The sequence below is a fragment of the Oncorhynchus keta genome, unplaced genomic scaffold (assembly GCF_023373465.1).
Source record: "Oncorhynchus keta strain PuntledgeMale-10-30-2019 unplaced genomic scaffold, Oket_V2 Un_contig_4255_pilon_pilon, whole genome shotgun sequence".
In the NCBI taxonomy this organism is placed as follows: domain Eukaryota; kingdom Metazoa; phylum Chordata; class Actinopteri; order Salmoniformes; family Salmonidae; genus Oncorhynchus; species Oncorhynchus keta.
Genome location: NW_026287673.1, coordinates 57705 through 73550, shown reverse-complemented (window position 1 = coordinate 73550; position 15846 = coordinate 57705). Strand labels below are relative to the sequence as shown.

At 46.4% G+C, this 15846-nt stretch overlaps 1 protein-coding gene across 1 annotated transcript in view; it reads right to left on the bottom strand.

Moving 5' to 3' along the window:
* LOC118375667 (zinc finger protein 609) overlaps window positions 1-15846 on the bottom strand; it is a 99732-nt gene that overhangs the window by 36152 nt on the left and 47734 nt on the right. Inside the window, 1 exon segment of the mRNA XM_052509238.1 lies at window positions 3457-3679. Within this exon segment, the coding sequence (XP_052365198.1) occupies window positions 3457-3679 (223 nt within the window).

Sequence of the window (15846 nt, the reverse complement as noted above, 5' to 3'; positions counted from 1 at the left end):
CCTGCTTTAAAACCACCTCCTCCCACCTCTGAAACCACTGACCCCATCCCACCTCCTCCCTGCTCTGAAACCACTGACCACCTCCCACCTCCTCTGAAACCACTGACCCCATCCCACCTCCTCTGAAACAACTGACCCCATCCCACCTCCTCCCTGCTCTGAAACCACCGACCCCTTCCGACCTTCTCCCTGCTCTGAAACCACCGACCCCATCCCACCTCCTCAGCATCCTGTCGGGCTGTATCACCGCCTGGTACGGCAACTGCTCCACCCACAACCGTAAGGCTCTCCGTAAGGCTCTCCAGAGGGTAGTGAGGTCTGCACAACGCATCCCCGGGGGCAAACTACCTGCCCTCCAGGACACCTACACCACCCGATGTCACAGGAAGGTCAAAGAAGAAAAAGAAAATCAAGGACAACAACCACCCGAGCCACTGCCTGTTCACCCCGCTACCATCCAGAAGGCGAGGCCAGTACAGGTGCATCAAAGCAGGGACCGAGAGACTGAAAAACAGCTTCTATCTCAAGGCCATCAGACTGTTAAACAGCCACCACTAACATTGAGTGGCTGCTGCCAACACACTGACTCAACCCCAGCCACTTTAATAATGGGAATTGATGTAAATTGATGTAAATTATATATTTTTATTTTATTAGAATGTGCAAAGTAGAAATAAAAATAATGGGGTGCAAAGGAGCAAAATTAATTAATTAATTAAATACAGTTGGGAAAGAGGTGGTTGTTTGGGCTAAATTATAGGTGGGCTATGTACAGGTGCAGTAATCTGTGAGCTGCTCTGACAGCTGGTGCTTAAAGCTAGTGAGGGAGATAAGTGTTTCCAGTTTCAGAGATTCTTGTAGTTCGTTCCAGTCATTGGCAGCAGAGAACTGGAAGGAGAGGCGGCCAAAGAAAGAATTGGTTTTGGGGGGTGACTAGAGAGATATACCTGCTGGAGCGTGTGCTACAGGTGGGAGATGCTTTGGTGACCAGCGAGCTGAGATAAGGGGGGACTTTACCTAGCAGGGTCTTGTAGATGACATGGAGCCAGTGGGTTTGGCGACGAGTATGAAGCGAGGGCCAGCCAACGAGAGCGTACAGGTCGCAATGGTGGGTAGTATATGGGGCTTTGGTGACAAAACGGATTGCACTGTGATAGACTGCATCCAATTTGTTGAGTAGGGTATTGGAGGCTATTTTGTAAATGACATCGCCAAAGTCGAGGATTGGTAGGATGGTCAGTTTTACAAGGGTATGCTTGGCAGCATGAGTGAAGGATGCTTTGTTGCGAAATAGGAAGCCAATTCTAGATTTAACTTTGGATTGGAGATGTTTGATATGGGTCTGGAAGGAGAGTTTACAGTCTAACCAGACACCTAAGTATTTGTAGTTGTCCACGTATTCTAAGTCAGAGCCGTCCAGAGTAGTGATGTTGGACAGGCGGGTAGGTGCAGGTAGCGATCGGTTGAAGAGCATGCATTTAGTTTTACTTGTATTTAAGAGCAATTGGAGGCCATGGAAGGAGAGTTGTATGGCATTGAAGCTTGCCTGGAGGGTTGATATCACTAGCCACTTTAAACAATGTTACTTAATATAATGTTTACATACCCTACATTACTCATCTCATATGTATATACTGTACTCGATACCATCTACTGTATCTTGCCTATGCCGTTCTGTACCATCACTCATTCATATATCTTTATGTACATATTCTTTATCCCTTTACACTTGTGTGTATAAGGTAGTAGTTTTGGAATTGTTAGGTTAGATTACTTGTTGGTTATTACTGCATTGTCGGAACTAGAAGCACAAGCATTTCGCTACACTCGCTTTAACATCTTATAACCATGTGTATGTGACAAATACATTTGATTTGAAACAGCACCCAGGGAGAGCGAACCAAACAGCACTCATAGTAGGTGCTGGCTTGCAGCTACAGACATGTCACTAACAGATGTTGTAGCCTTGTCTGGAGCTTCCTCCTCATCTTCCCAACAACCTTCCTGACCCGGCAGTCGCGTTCTCTTCCCTTGCTGGGAGACCGAGTCAAGGGGCAGCTGGCTGTGTGCTCTCCCTGAGGCTGGAGCCGCCATGGAGGACTGGGATGAATAAGACCCAGTGCCCACGGCTGGAGCCACCATGGAGGACTGGGATGAATAAGACCCAGTGCCCACGGCTGGAGCCGCCATGGAGGACTGGGATGAATAAGACCCAGTGCCCACGGCTGGAGCCGCCATGGAGGACTGGGATGAATAAGACCCAGTGCCCACGGCTGGAGCCGCCATGGAGGACTGGGATGAATAAGACCCAGTGCCCACGGCTGGAGCCGCCATGGAGGACTGGGATGAATAAGACCCAGTGCCCACGGCTGGAGCCGCCATGGAGGACTGGGATGAATAAGACCCAGTGCCCACGGCTGGAGCCGCCATGGAGGACTGGGATGAATAAGACCCAGTGCCCACGGCTGGAGCCGCCATGGAGGACTGGGATGAGTAAGACCCAGTGCCCACGGCTGGAGCCACCATGGAGGACTGGGATGAATAAGACCTAGTGCCCACGGCTGGAGCCACCATGGAGGACTGGGAATGTTGATGAGGCGGCGGCCTTTATATTCAGTGGCTCAGAACAAGCGCATCGAAGGGCGCACTGACTGTGGCTGTGTGGGCGATTTGTACCCAGCATGCCTACCGAGCGATTGAACATGCACCGCTTTGAAGATTAGGTGTTTGCATTATTTTGCATGTGTGACAGAAGATTAGGGGAAGTTATTCAGGCCCTGTAAACTGGGTCTGCTGGTGATACACATTTCAAATGAAATTAATGTATTGCATGTGTGTGATCAAAGAAGTAGCATTTCACTCAGACCGACGTTGTGGGAGAGTTGCCAATGGCCTACTACCCATCAGGCAGAGTTGAAAAGAAGTCTGGCTTTATGTAGCCAGGGGTTCTGTTGAGTATGGATATTAATAAATTATTAAGGCCATCCAGGAACTGCCCATCTTTCTATCCAAGAAGATCCCATCTACCTGCCAAGTGCCAACTACTGCTAAAATTGGCCGAATTGTGTAACATGGAATGTAAAGAGGCCAAACCCGCCCACAGTTGTGTGATTTCATTGACTGAAAGCAGCTTCACCGGTCATGGTTTGAGTCAGGAGACCTTCAATAGGTCAGTCTTTGCAGCATAACATGAACCTTTAGGCAAATTCCTGAGAAAGCTAGTGGGACAATAATAACAACAGACCTTGAACTTTGACTTCAGTGGAAGGCTTGAATGAGCCAATGTTAGAGGTGATGCACTTGTGCGTCTTTACCCGTGGGCAGAGTAAAACAAGTGCTTTCTGTTATCTTCAAGGCCCAGACTGAACAAAACATGTTGAGGCCCAATACAACACAGCTGTTCTGTCTGTTCAAAAGGAACACCAGCTATGCAGTGGCTAATGTTAGCCTACTCACCGTCTTCGGTCTCTTGCCACACAATGCCCTCCAGGTTGACGCTAGTCCCGGGCTCGCAGGGACCAAGGCAATCGGGCTCCGTGGCCAGGGACGCGTCTGATGTGTTGGACGCCACCGAGCGCGTGCGCACCATTATCTGCTCGCACGGGGACGCGATGTTGTCGCCTACGGCGGCCAGGAGGTGGAGGGCGGGAGGGGCCGGTGTGGAGACAGGAGATTCCATCTGCAACAGAGAAGGGGGAAGACACGAGACACATCACTTAAAAAGCTCTGTATACAGCAGCAGATACTGTGTGCCACAGAGAGGAAGTGCGTCTCAACGCATGGGAGACATCCAGGAATGCCAGTAAGGCCTTGATGTAAACTGATGCCTTGATTAGTCAAAGGGTGGTTGTGTGGACTTGGCCCCTCTCTCTCCTTCCTCTCTCTGCTCCACCACCATGATTAGCAGACAGGAAGGCATTGAACTGCTTCAATCCCAACCACTGGCGGTCAGAGAAGGAGCGAGAGACTGTGTTGGTCTCCCTCTCCTCTCCTCTCTCCCGCTCTTCTCTTGCCACACAGATCTGACACCGCATCATCACATGGACTGATCATCACTAATTCAGCCAGATCTGACACCGCATCATCACATGGACTGATCATCACTAATTCAGCCAGATCTGACACCGCATCATCACATGGACTGATCATCACTAATTCAGCCAGATCTGACACCGCATCATCACATGGACTGATCATCACTAATTCAGCCAGATCTGACACCACATCATCACATGGACTGATCATCACTAATTCAGCCAGATCTGACACCATCATCACATGGACTGATCATCACTAATTCAGCCAGATCTGACACCACATCATCATGGACTGATCATCACTAATTCAGCCAGATCTGACACCGCATCATCTCATGGACTGATCATCACTAATTCAGCCAGATCTGACACCATCATCATGGACATGGAGATCTGACTGGACTGATCATCACTAATTCAGCCAGATCTGACACCACATCATCTCATGGACTGATCATCACTAATTCAGCCAGATCTGACACCGCATCATCTCATGGACTGATCATCACTAATTCAGCCAGATCTGACACCGCATCATCTCATGGACTGATCATCACTAATTCAGCCAGATCTGACACCGCATCATCTCATGGACTGATCATCACTAATTCAGCCAGATCTGACACCACATCATCTCATGGACTGATCATCACTAATTCAGCCAGATCTGACACCACATCATCTCATGGACTGATCATCACTAATTCAGCCAGATCTGACACCGCATCATCTCATGGACTGATCATCACTAATTCAGCCAGATCTGACACCGCATCATCTCATGGACTGATCATCACTAATTCAGCCAGATCTGACACCGCATCATCTCATGGACTGATCATCACTAATTCAGCCAGATCTGACACCGCATCATCACATGGACTGATCATCACTAATTCAGCCAGATCTGACACCGCATCATCTCATGGACTGATCATCACTAATTCAGCCAGATCTGACACCACATCATCTCATGGACTGATCATCACTAATTCAGCCAGATCTGACACCGCATCATCTCATGGACTGATCATCACTAATTCAGCCAGATCTGACACCGCATCATCTCATGGACTGATCATCACTAATTCAGCCAGATCTGACACCACATCATCTCATGGACTGATCATCACTAATTCAGCCAGATCTGACACCGCATCATCTCATGGACTGATCATCACTAATTCAGCCAGATCTGACACCGCATCATCTCATGGACTGATCATCACTAATTCAGCCAGATCTGACACCACATCATCATGGACTGATCATCACTAATTCAGCCAGATCTGACACTGCATCATCTCATGGACTCGCTCCCCAATCCCCTCAATTAAAGACTTGGTTGTGGTGAAGGAACAGGCGGCGAGGGACAGTAATTGATTCTGAGGCACTATGACGATACAGGGAATAGGGAGACTGTGTGTGCGCGCTCAATGCATCAGAGAGAGAGATACACCGCGCGAGAGCGATACTGGCTGATTTAAGCTCCATGGTGACACTGAGCTCAGTGCTCATTAATTCAAGGCAGTCAACATTAGAGTGCTTCAAAATGATTAGCTCTGATCTGCGTGAGGAACAGGGCACAGCCAAACACTGTGCATTAATTGGGCAAACCACTCCCTGCTCCATTTTGTATTTTTTTTGCAAATGCAGGATCCAATTAGGCTTGAGTAAATAACAATTGACATGCAGCTTATAGGCCTATTGACCGCATGACTAATGTTTAAATACAACAATTTGCCTGCCACCACTTTTATGCATTTCCATGTAAAAGGACCCCTGAGAATCAACATGAGAAGTTCATAGGAGCATATTAAACTGGGTGTAGAATGAAAGCTAAGAGTGCATCTTTTGGGGAAATTAAGGATAGATACATTTTTCAACCAAACTCCATCCAATCCCTCTGCAATTTCACTGGATGTTGGCCAGGTGGGACGCTACCGTCCCACGCTCTCTAGAGAGGTTAAGAGAATGGCAAGAGAGTGCAATGCTGTCATCAAGGCAAAGGGTGGCTACTTTGAAGAAACTCTAATATAAAATATATTTTGATTTGTTTAATACTTTTTTGGTTACTATATGATTCCATATGTGTTCTATCGTAGTTTGGGTCTGCCCTATTATTCTACAATGTAGAAAATAGTAAAAAAGAAAAACCCTTGAATGAGTAGTTGTCCAAACTTTAACCCAGAACCGTGTGACAGAATGTGGCCGGAACCATGTGACAGAATGGAGCCCCAATACTCAGAATACCATCATTCCAGTTTGATCTGTAGGTATATTTGTGGGGAGACAATATATGTACATTATTATTTCTCCTGTAAAATATATGAATCTTTCCAAATGGCTTTTGAAATGCGCTTGAAAGGCCATTTCTCCCTACTAGCCTCCGAAAGGTATTTGTTCACTCCTAGGAGAGAGGAGCTAGCAAATCAATGTGGCGGCGAGCTGCGGTGAGAGGGGCCTAATGACATCGTAATCACTCGGTGTCAGTTTATGATGCATGACGTGGCCAAACTGTGGCTCAGTGTGCTGAGTGAATGGGACAGGACAGGTAATCAGCCTGCTGTCAACCTGTTCTGTTCCTGGGCCTTATGGAGACACAGTGAGCCAGCAGACAAGCCTACACAAAGAACCCTATCCTCAAAGTGAAAGCCATGTAAAGACAGACGCAAACAGAACAGAACAGAACTCTTCTAATGCACTTTGTTTCTCAAACCACGTTTCCAGACAGGCATTACAGAAGTTGGCTAGTCCTGCAACTTTCTGCAGAATAATATTATTTTCTACCCTGCAGTCCGCTCATTGCTCATTCTTGATTTCTAGATCGGCTAGATGGAAAGTAAATAAAAGAAGCGGCTACAGAGGGCTAAAATAAACTACCCTGGAGAGAATCGGCCGCTCTTCCTCGATCATATTTCCTTTGTAAATTGGAGGCAAGTATCATCACAAGTTGGGCTGTGACTCATTTTACGGCCTCCTTTAGATCCCTGGGAAATTAATGAGGCCGTTGTGGTGGCATGGAAACAACAGAAACAACAGGGTGAAGATGACAGGTTAAGTGTCCAGGAAGTGTTGAATTAAAAGGATTCCCCAGATGGCAACCACTAAGCATCAGTAGGAGAGGTATTTTCTTCACCACAAGGTCTCAGAGAGCTCCTTTAAGATGCTGGGAGCTGAGGCCTCAACAGAATCTCCTTTAAGACACTGGGGCCTCAACAGAATCTCCTTTAAGACGCTGGGGCCTCAACAGAATCTCCTTTAAGACGCTGGGGCCTCAACAGAATCTCCTTTAAGACGCTGGGTGCTCGGGCCTCAACAGAATCTCCTTTAAGACGCTGGGTACTGGGGTCTCAGAGTCTGTTGGCTGTTGTGTAAATCATGTCTAAGAAATTCTATAGGGATTTTAATACTGGAGTAAATGTTCTCATGTTCACAGTGGATTAACCTAGCCAACCTCTGAACTGAAGAGTTTAAAGGTCACAAATCCATTAACATCCTCTGTACTTCGAGCATAGTACAGTAGTGGTGTTCACTTAGGCACAGGGCTGAATGGTGAACAGAACAGACAAGCACATTTTGCATTATTGCTTGTTCCACTTAAGTTCAAGGCAAATGTTAAGTGATCCTCTATGAGAGCAGAGAGGCATGAAAGCATGGTTGTTTCCTGTGCGTGGTGAGAGGCTGGAACAGTTGGGTACATCACCAACTTGAGGATCTCTGAGGGTGATAACGATTTAGATACTCTTGAACGATCTTACTGTCTGAATGATACGGGACTGTGAAATTCTATTCACCATGCCTGTCCAAGAATATAAAAAACCATGATAAATGACCTGATACATTTAGACTACTTTCATTGATAAGTTGCTTCATGTATTGAATGACTAAGGAGAATGAAATGGGAAGGACGTCCTCCTGAACCAGAGGCGCAGGGAAACGACAAGAAATGACTAACTCTATTTGTAGGTTCCCTCATACTCCGCACAAAACAACAAACACTTTCATTCCGTGGCAGGCTGTACACACACACAGTGAAGTGCTTGTCCATTCTGGGGTTCCAAAAGCTGCATGCTGAGGAAAGGACAAAACTGATAGATTAAACAAGTCTCTGCCTCACCACTCAGCCAACACTGAATTGAGTAGCTTTACCCTCCCACAGGATTTACAGTCTGGTTTATAAAAACTCCCAAACCACAATGTTTGAGAGGTTTCTGCAGTGTCACGCGAGCCCTCCCTTCAAAAACAGCCCCATGCCAATTTCTTGAGAAAGCCACAATGGCTAAGAAAGATGTTTAGCTGAGTGAAAGGATTTTGAATGGATTGGGGAGTGATGTGGAGCATACCAAGTTGCTGACAGAATGACTAAATGTATTAGATTGAGAGGAAAATCTCTGCATGGATTTTCAGTTCATCTTCTCACAGTAATTTTCCGACTGGGGATGCTGCTGCACTTTTTGCCGAACATAAACCTTGGCTTCAATTTGTTTATTGGAATTGGGATTTAGAAACTGAGCTTATGGCTAGGGCAAGGATTACAAAGGGATTTATGCTGTAAATATCAACACACCTGTCTGGGTTGCTCCTCCCCATTCTATAGGCAGAAACTCAAAACAGGAAGTACCTGTGCTAAAGTGTAGGATCCACCCCATGACAAAGGTTGAGTAAGTAGGATCCACCCCATGACAAAGGTTGAGTAAGTAGGATCCACCCCATGACAAAGGTTGAGTAAGTAGGATCCACCCCATGACAAAGGTTGAGTAAGTAGGATCCACCCCATGACAAAGGTTGAGTAAGTAGGATCCACCCCATGACAAAGGTTGAGTAAGTAGGATCCACCCCATGACAAAGGTTGAGTAAGTAGGATCCACCCCATGACAAAGGTTGAGTAAGTAGGATCCACCCCATGACAAAGGTTGAGTAAGTAGGATCCACCCCATGACAAAGGTTGAGTAAGTAGGATCCCCCATGACAAAGGTTGAGTAAGTAGGATCCCCCATGACAAAGGTTGAGTAGGATCCCCCCATGACAAAGGTTGAGTAAGTAGGATCCCCCATGACAAAGGTTGAGTAAGTAGGATCCCCCACAAAGGTTGAGTAAGTAGGATCCACCCCATGACAAAGGTTGAGTAAGTAGGATCCACCCCATGACAAAGGTTGAGTAAGTAGGATCCACCCCATGACAAAGGTTGAGTAAGTAGGATCCACCAGTACAGAAGAGTAGGCTATGCTTTCTGGAAACAACGTAGGCATACTTCTAGATTGACAGGTTGAGATATCCCAGATGAATCAACTGGCTGTAAATTCATTTGAACCCCAAATTGAATCAACTTAGCTACAGTACAAACTCATCCAGAGATACAACAGTGACAAAACACAAAGACAAGACCCAGCTTTGTTTCTCAGAGGGAACAATTAGTGTTTTGGAAAAGGGAGTAGTTAACCTAATCTTTATCTCATTTAGCAAAACCTCGGAGCTTGCCTTGGACCAGATGGGTTCTCTTTTGTGGATCGAATAACCGTATCAGAACGGCAAAATCAGATAGTCCTCTGAAAGGAACAACAACGCAAGCTGAATCAAAATCAGGCTGTTTGGACTGGAAGGCAAGCTGTGTTGGAGCCTCCCAGTAATGAAGACAAGCTCTGTGTTGGGGCATCCCAGTAATGGAAGACAAGCTCTGTGTTGGAGCGTCCCAGTAATGGAAGGCAAGCTCTGTGTTGGGGCATCCCAGTAATGGAAGGCAAGCTCTGTGTTGGAGCATCCCAGTAATGGAAGGCAAGCTCTGTGTTGGAGCGTCCCAGTAATGGAAGGCAAGCTCTGTGTTGGAGCATCCCAGTAATGGAAGGCAAGCTCTGTGTTGGAGCCTCCCAGTAATGAAGACAAGCTCTGTGTTGGAGCATCCCAGTAATGAAGACAAGCTCTGTGTTGGAGCGTCCCAGTAATGAAGACAAGCTCTGTGTTGGGGCATCCCAGTAATGAAGACAAGCTCTGTGTTGGAGCGTCCCAGTAATGAAGGCAAGCTCTGTGTTGGAGCGTCCCAGTAATGAAGGCAAGCTCTGTGTTGGAGCGTCCCAGTAATGAAGACAAGCTCTGTGTTGGGGCATCCCAGTAATGGAAGACAAGCTCTGTGTTGGGGCATCCCAGTAATGAAGGCAAGCTCTGTGTTGGAGCGTCCCAGTAATGGAAGGCAAGCTCTGTGTTGGGGCATCCCAGTAATGAAGGCAAGCTCTGTGTTGGGGCATCCCAGTAATGAAGACAAGCTCTGTGTTGGAGCATCCCAGTAATGAAAGGCAAGCTCTGTGTTGGGGCATCCCAGTAATGGAAGACAAGCTCTGTGTTGGGGCATCCCAGTAATGGAAGGCAAGCTCTGTGTTGGGGCATCCCAGTAATGGAAGACAAGCTCTGTGTTGGGGCATCCCAGTAATGAAGACAAGCTCTGTGTTGGAGCGTCCCAGTAATGGAAGGCAAGCTCTGTGTTGGAGCATCCCAGTAATGAAGACAAGCTCTGTGTTGGAGCGTCCCAGTAATGGAAGGCAAGCTCTGTGTTGGAGCATCCCAGTAATGGAAGGCAAGCTCTGTGTTGGAGCGTCCCAGTAATGGAAGGCAAGCTCTGTGTTGGAGCGTCCCAGTAATGAAGGCAAGCTCTGTGTTGGAGCGTCCCAGTAATGAAGGCAAGCTCTGTGTTGGAGCGTCCCAGTAATGGAAGGCAAGCTCTGTGTTGGAGCATCCCAGTAATGGAAGGCAAGCTCTGTGTTGGAGCGTCCCAGTAATGAAGGCAAGCTCTGTGTTGGAGCGTCCCAGTAATGGAAGGCAAGCTCTGTGTTGGAGCGTCCCAGTAATGGAAGGCAAGCTCTGTGTTGGAGCATCCCAGTAATGGAAGACAAGCTCTGTGTTGGAGCATCCCAGTAATGGAAGACAAGCTCTGTGTTGGAGCATCCCAGTAATGGAAGACAAGCTCTGTGTTGGAGCGTCCCAGTAATGGAAGACAAGCTCTGTGTTGGAGCGTCCCAGTAATGGAAGGCAAGCTCTGTGTTGGAGCATCCCAGTAATGAAGACAAGCTCTGTGTTGGAGCATCCCAGTAATGAAGGCAAGCTCTGTGTTGGAGCGTCCCAGTAATGGAAGGCAAGCTCTGTGTTGGAGCGTCCCAGTAATGGAAGGCAAGCTCTGTGTTGGAGCGTCCCAGTAATGAAGGCAAGCTCTGTGTTGGAGCGTCCCAGTAATGAAGGCAAGCTCTGTGTTGGAGCGTCCCAGTAATGAAGGCAAGCTCTGTGTTGGAGCATCCCAGGAATGAAGGCAAGCTCTGTGATGGAGCGTCCCAGTAATTAGTCATTTGCTTACACTCAGGGACATAAATATTGGGTCTAGTTTTTCTGAATGACTGATCCTACTTAAGTGTACAATAGGATGAAAAAGAATGAAACGGCAAATCCCATAGAGACAGTAACAAGGTTATGCCATCAACTGTAATGCCTCCTGCCCTGTTGAAACTCCGCAACAAACAACTCCAGACCTCAAACACGGTCCCCTGGCTTATGCAAAACATCAGTTCCTACGAGGTATGTTGAGCATTGAACAGTCATCCGTATCCATTTTCAGCGTGGGTGAGGTATGAGGAATTCAATCTTAACACCAGAGAAAGAAAGAACGAAAGCAAAGAGGAGGAAACGTGTGAGTTCTCAGAGGTAAGAGGATATGATTGATAAAGCAGGAAAGAAACTGCCCGTAGTCTTAGATAATTACCAAACTGCATGTTTCCACTTCAGTTCTACAATTCATTTTGATGCCAGGGAAAGTGCTTTGTGGATCGGTGGCTTCCCTGGAGTCAGGCCAGAGGTGACGTCACCCATCACCTGAATGACTGAGCCAGTCCCCCTCTCTGCATCATCGGCTACCAGTCCCCCTCTCTGCATCATCGGCTACCAGTCAAGCACAGTGGTTCATGGAGAACAGCAGCCATGTTCCTTATTAGATTAGTCAGTACATCTTCATGTTTACTTTAACACACAGTAGCCTAGTTTCCTGGTACAAGACAGTGGATGACAACAGCTGTGCTTGATGTTCTCTTGAAATAAAGCCATCCTGCAATCAAACGCTAATGTGAATATTGCCACTGATTGTGTCCCTATGCTGCAGTTTCAATGAGGACACTACGTCTCGGGTAAGTCATTTGATCCTCTCAAGCCATGTTAGCCTACTTACAGATTCTCTAGTACTGCATTGATTGAGGTGACTCATATGCAAAAGATAGACTTGGACGAGTGCACAAATCGCAGTACCTATAGCGAACCAATGATCCTCAGAAAACTAAAAAATGGTTATACCCCTCACATTTGAGGTGAATGAAAGCCTAGTATGACAACCTTGGATGTAGCAAGCTTCCAGAGAGCTAGACTGTTTAAGGCTGCTTGACAATATTGCAGACACTGAAGCTTCCAGACACTGCAAGAGAACTACACAGAGAGTACAAACAACCTGAAGTAGACCCATTAACACCAGCTGCTAAACGGGCACTTTCGGTTTCTAGGCAACTCTGTTTCAGCTGCTAACTGTAGGCTTTTAGGACCACACTTGTAACACTCAGAAATAAAACAGAAGAGAAACTAAGCTGTGAATTCAGTCACCCATAACCATGAACAGTAAGCCAGTTGCTCATTTCATGTAAATAACATACACAATAAATATGCTCTATGCCATATGGCTCCTTTGAATGTATAGGCCTGTGCCCAGGTTTCAAGTGGATGTTTTCTCCCGGAGATTGAATGGGCTACATCAAACAAGATGGCTGATATGGTGTTCCGGCTACTAGCCTAGATGAAAAAAAAAATATATTACAATTCTACTTCTGACAATCTTTACAAGAACATCAAGGCATACCTTCAGATCATATATTTAAAGTAACTAGAATGTAGCCTAGAAGCCAATCAAGACAACCTAGATTAAGAAACTGTGACTAGGTGAGCCAAACAGGGGAATCTGAGATAAGAACACATCTAAAAAACCAAACATTTTTTTATTACCTTTATTTAACTAGGCAAGTCAGTTAAGTACACATTCTTATTTTCAATGACGGCCTAGGAACAGTGAGTTAACTGCCTTGTTCAGGGGCAGAACAACAGATTTTTACCTTGTCGGCTCAGGGATTCGATCTTGCATCCTTTCGGTTACTAGTCTAACGCTCTAACCACTAGGCTACCTGCCGCCCCACAAATATGAGATGTGAATGTACCATGTGGGCTCCCATCAATCTAACAGTCCTTAACAATCGCTTTGGGCTGCAGCTCACCTGTTACTAAGTGGAACGAAACATAGCACTTCCTTGCAAATTAAGGAACTCTTCCTAAGCAAACAAAGACAGTGTCAACCTGACACCACCACCTACCCAATGTTGCCCAGGGCTAAAGCAGAGGCAGGGAAGGTAAACCAGCCAGAGGAGCCACTTGAGGCAGATGTGAAGAGCTTTACCTGAAGAGACATCTGTATTCAGTGATGAAAGAACAGCAGGTGCTTCACATAGACACTAGATTCCTCCCTGTCCTACAACAAGTGTGAATGAGAGTGAAGGTGACCGAGGCAGACAGAAGGCCCAAGACAGTGTGTGGATAAGGGAGGTATTTGTTAGTCATCACGTATCTCATCATCACACAGCATACGGAGACTAGTTTGAGGAATGGAAAAGCCTATCACCTGTCAGTGTGAGAATTTCTCAATTTTTGTAATTTTTTTAATTTAACCTTTATTTAACTAGGCAAGTCAGTTAAGAACAAATTCTTATTTACAATGACTGCCTACTCCGGCCAAACCCGGACAACGCTGGGCCAATTGTGCGTTGCTCTATGTGACTCCCAAACCCGGACGACGCTGGGCCAACTGTGCGTTGCTCTATGTGACTCCCAAACACGGCCGGATGTGATACAGCCTGGAATAGAACCAGGTACTATCTTGCACGGAGATTCAATGCCTTCGACCGAAACGCCAAATCGGGAGCAACCCATCCTAATTGTTGCTATTGAATTCCCCTCATTCTAGGTTTCTAACAGAGAGCTTCATTGCTGTCACATACAGAACCGCTGCACTATTTCCAACTCCTACAAACTGAATTTTGGCAAATGTTTGAAAATGGCTTTTTATTAGCTACTTCATTAGGCCCCGTCAGACGATAGTCTTACTATTGTTGAATGTTTTCATTAAGTCCAACCCTTATATACATGCATCATATTTTCTGTTGGTCACTGTATTTCATTTTTGGGGGGGAAAAACGTACCGTTTGTTGACCTGGTTAATGAGGGCTGGTTAGTCAGCAGCAGAATGTACTGACATTTACATCCATCATTTCTACCTTTAGTAGCTCTGCGTTCAGAGAAACAGATTGTCTGCTCTAATGGAGACAAACTCACACAAAAGCTCATTTAAATCGCTACAAGCCTAACAGACAGGCACATCAAACAAACAATTGAGCCAAAATTCTTGCAAAACATTGAAGGCCCCGAAGCACAACACAGCTCAGCCTAAATCATAAACGGCACTGACGCCTCTGAGGCAGCTAGGTCAGGCAGAAAGAAGAGAGGGGGAAATTAGCAACCACTAATTTAGCACTTTCAACATCGACAATGAAAGATTAAACACCCAGTCTAAAAGCGGTGCCTCGTTGGGGCATCCAGACGGGCAACACATTCCTCAAGCGACTCTATTCCACCCTTTCGGAAGAAGAAGAACTTTTAAGTTGTGAGTGAGTGAGTGAGTGAGTGAGTGAGTGAGTGAGTGAGTGAGTGAGTGAGTGAGTCTAAGCATCTTATCTGTAGGCGGCACAACAACCAGCTTACCATTCAGATGTAGACTTCCATCAAATCAGCCGGGACTGACCATGCTGTTCCACAATAAATAACCTCCTTGGGATTGTCAAAGTATTGCAATGGCTCATCGTGAAGGCCATACTACAGCTTCTACTGTGTCCAAGGGTTGAGGAAAAACTCGGCCAGACAAATAGAAAACATTACAAATAAACTGCCATGATAACTACTTCTACGGAAAAGACCTAGTTTGATCACGCCAATCAAACATCAATTCCAACTAGGGAGGTAAAATGTGCTTGACGTTAATATCTCCCAACCTGACTCTAAAGCACCGATCTGTAGCTAAGAGAGCAAGACCCCAGTTCCATGAGGTGACAGTCTTTCTCCCTTAGCCACAACAGCATCCTGGCAATAGACTAATTCTCACCGCTTGGGGAAAGCTCATTCTAATTTGCTAACATAAACTCATTTTCAGGGAGGTGGACTGCCTGCTGTACCTCAGCTCTGAGATGTGTCTGGCTGGCTGGTTGGCTGGCTTGCACCCAGCAGGTGTTTTGGTACACTATTCTCTTGTCAAAGTTAGATCCAGCTTGACCCTGCCCCCCAAACCTCCCACTTTCCTCCGGCGCAGCTGGCTGTGCCTGTGCCTGGTATTGTTTGCTAGCTGTCAGGGTGGGGGGTTGGGCAGGACTGGAGTATGGTGTGGTAGGCTGGAGTCAGAGGATATATTGTGAAGACTGGAAGCAGAGAAGGCCTCCTTCTTCCCTTAGTAGCAACTATGTACTGCTGCAGAACAAGGTGGTGGATGACTGCGTGGGAAATTGCCTGCAACCATTTACTCCCCCACTGCTATAAGAGAAAGAGGAAGTATTTCCCTTGCCGAGTTCGCACGCTTGGCAGTGTGGAGTTCCATTCATAGTGCTACTGGTAGTTAAACAACAGAACAATGTGATTCTGCTGCTGGGAAGCCTTGGTTATAGGGCCGGGACGATACCAGTATCTCAATACTCCTTAGTAT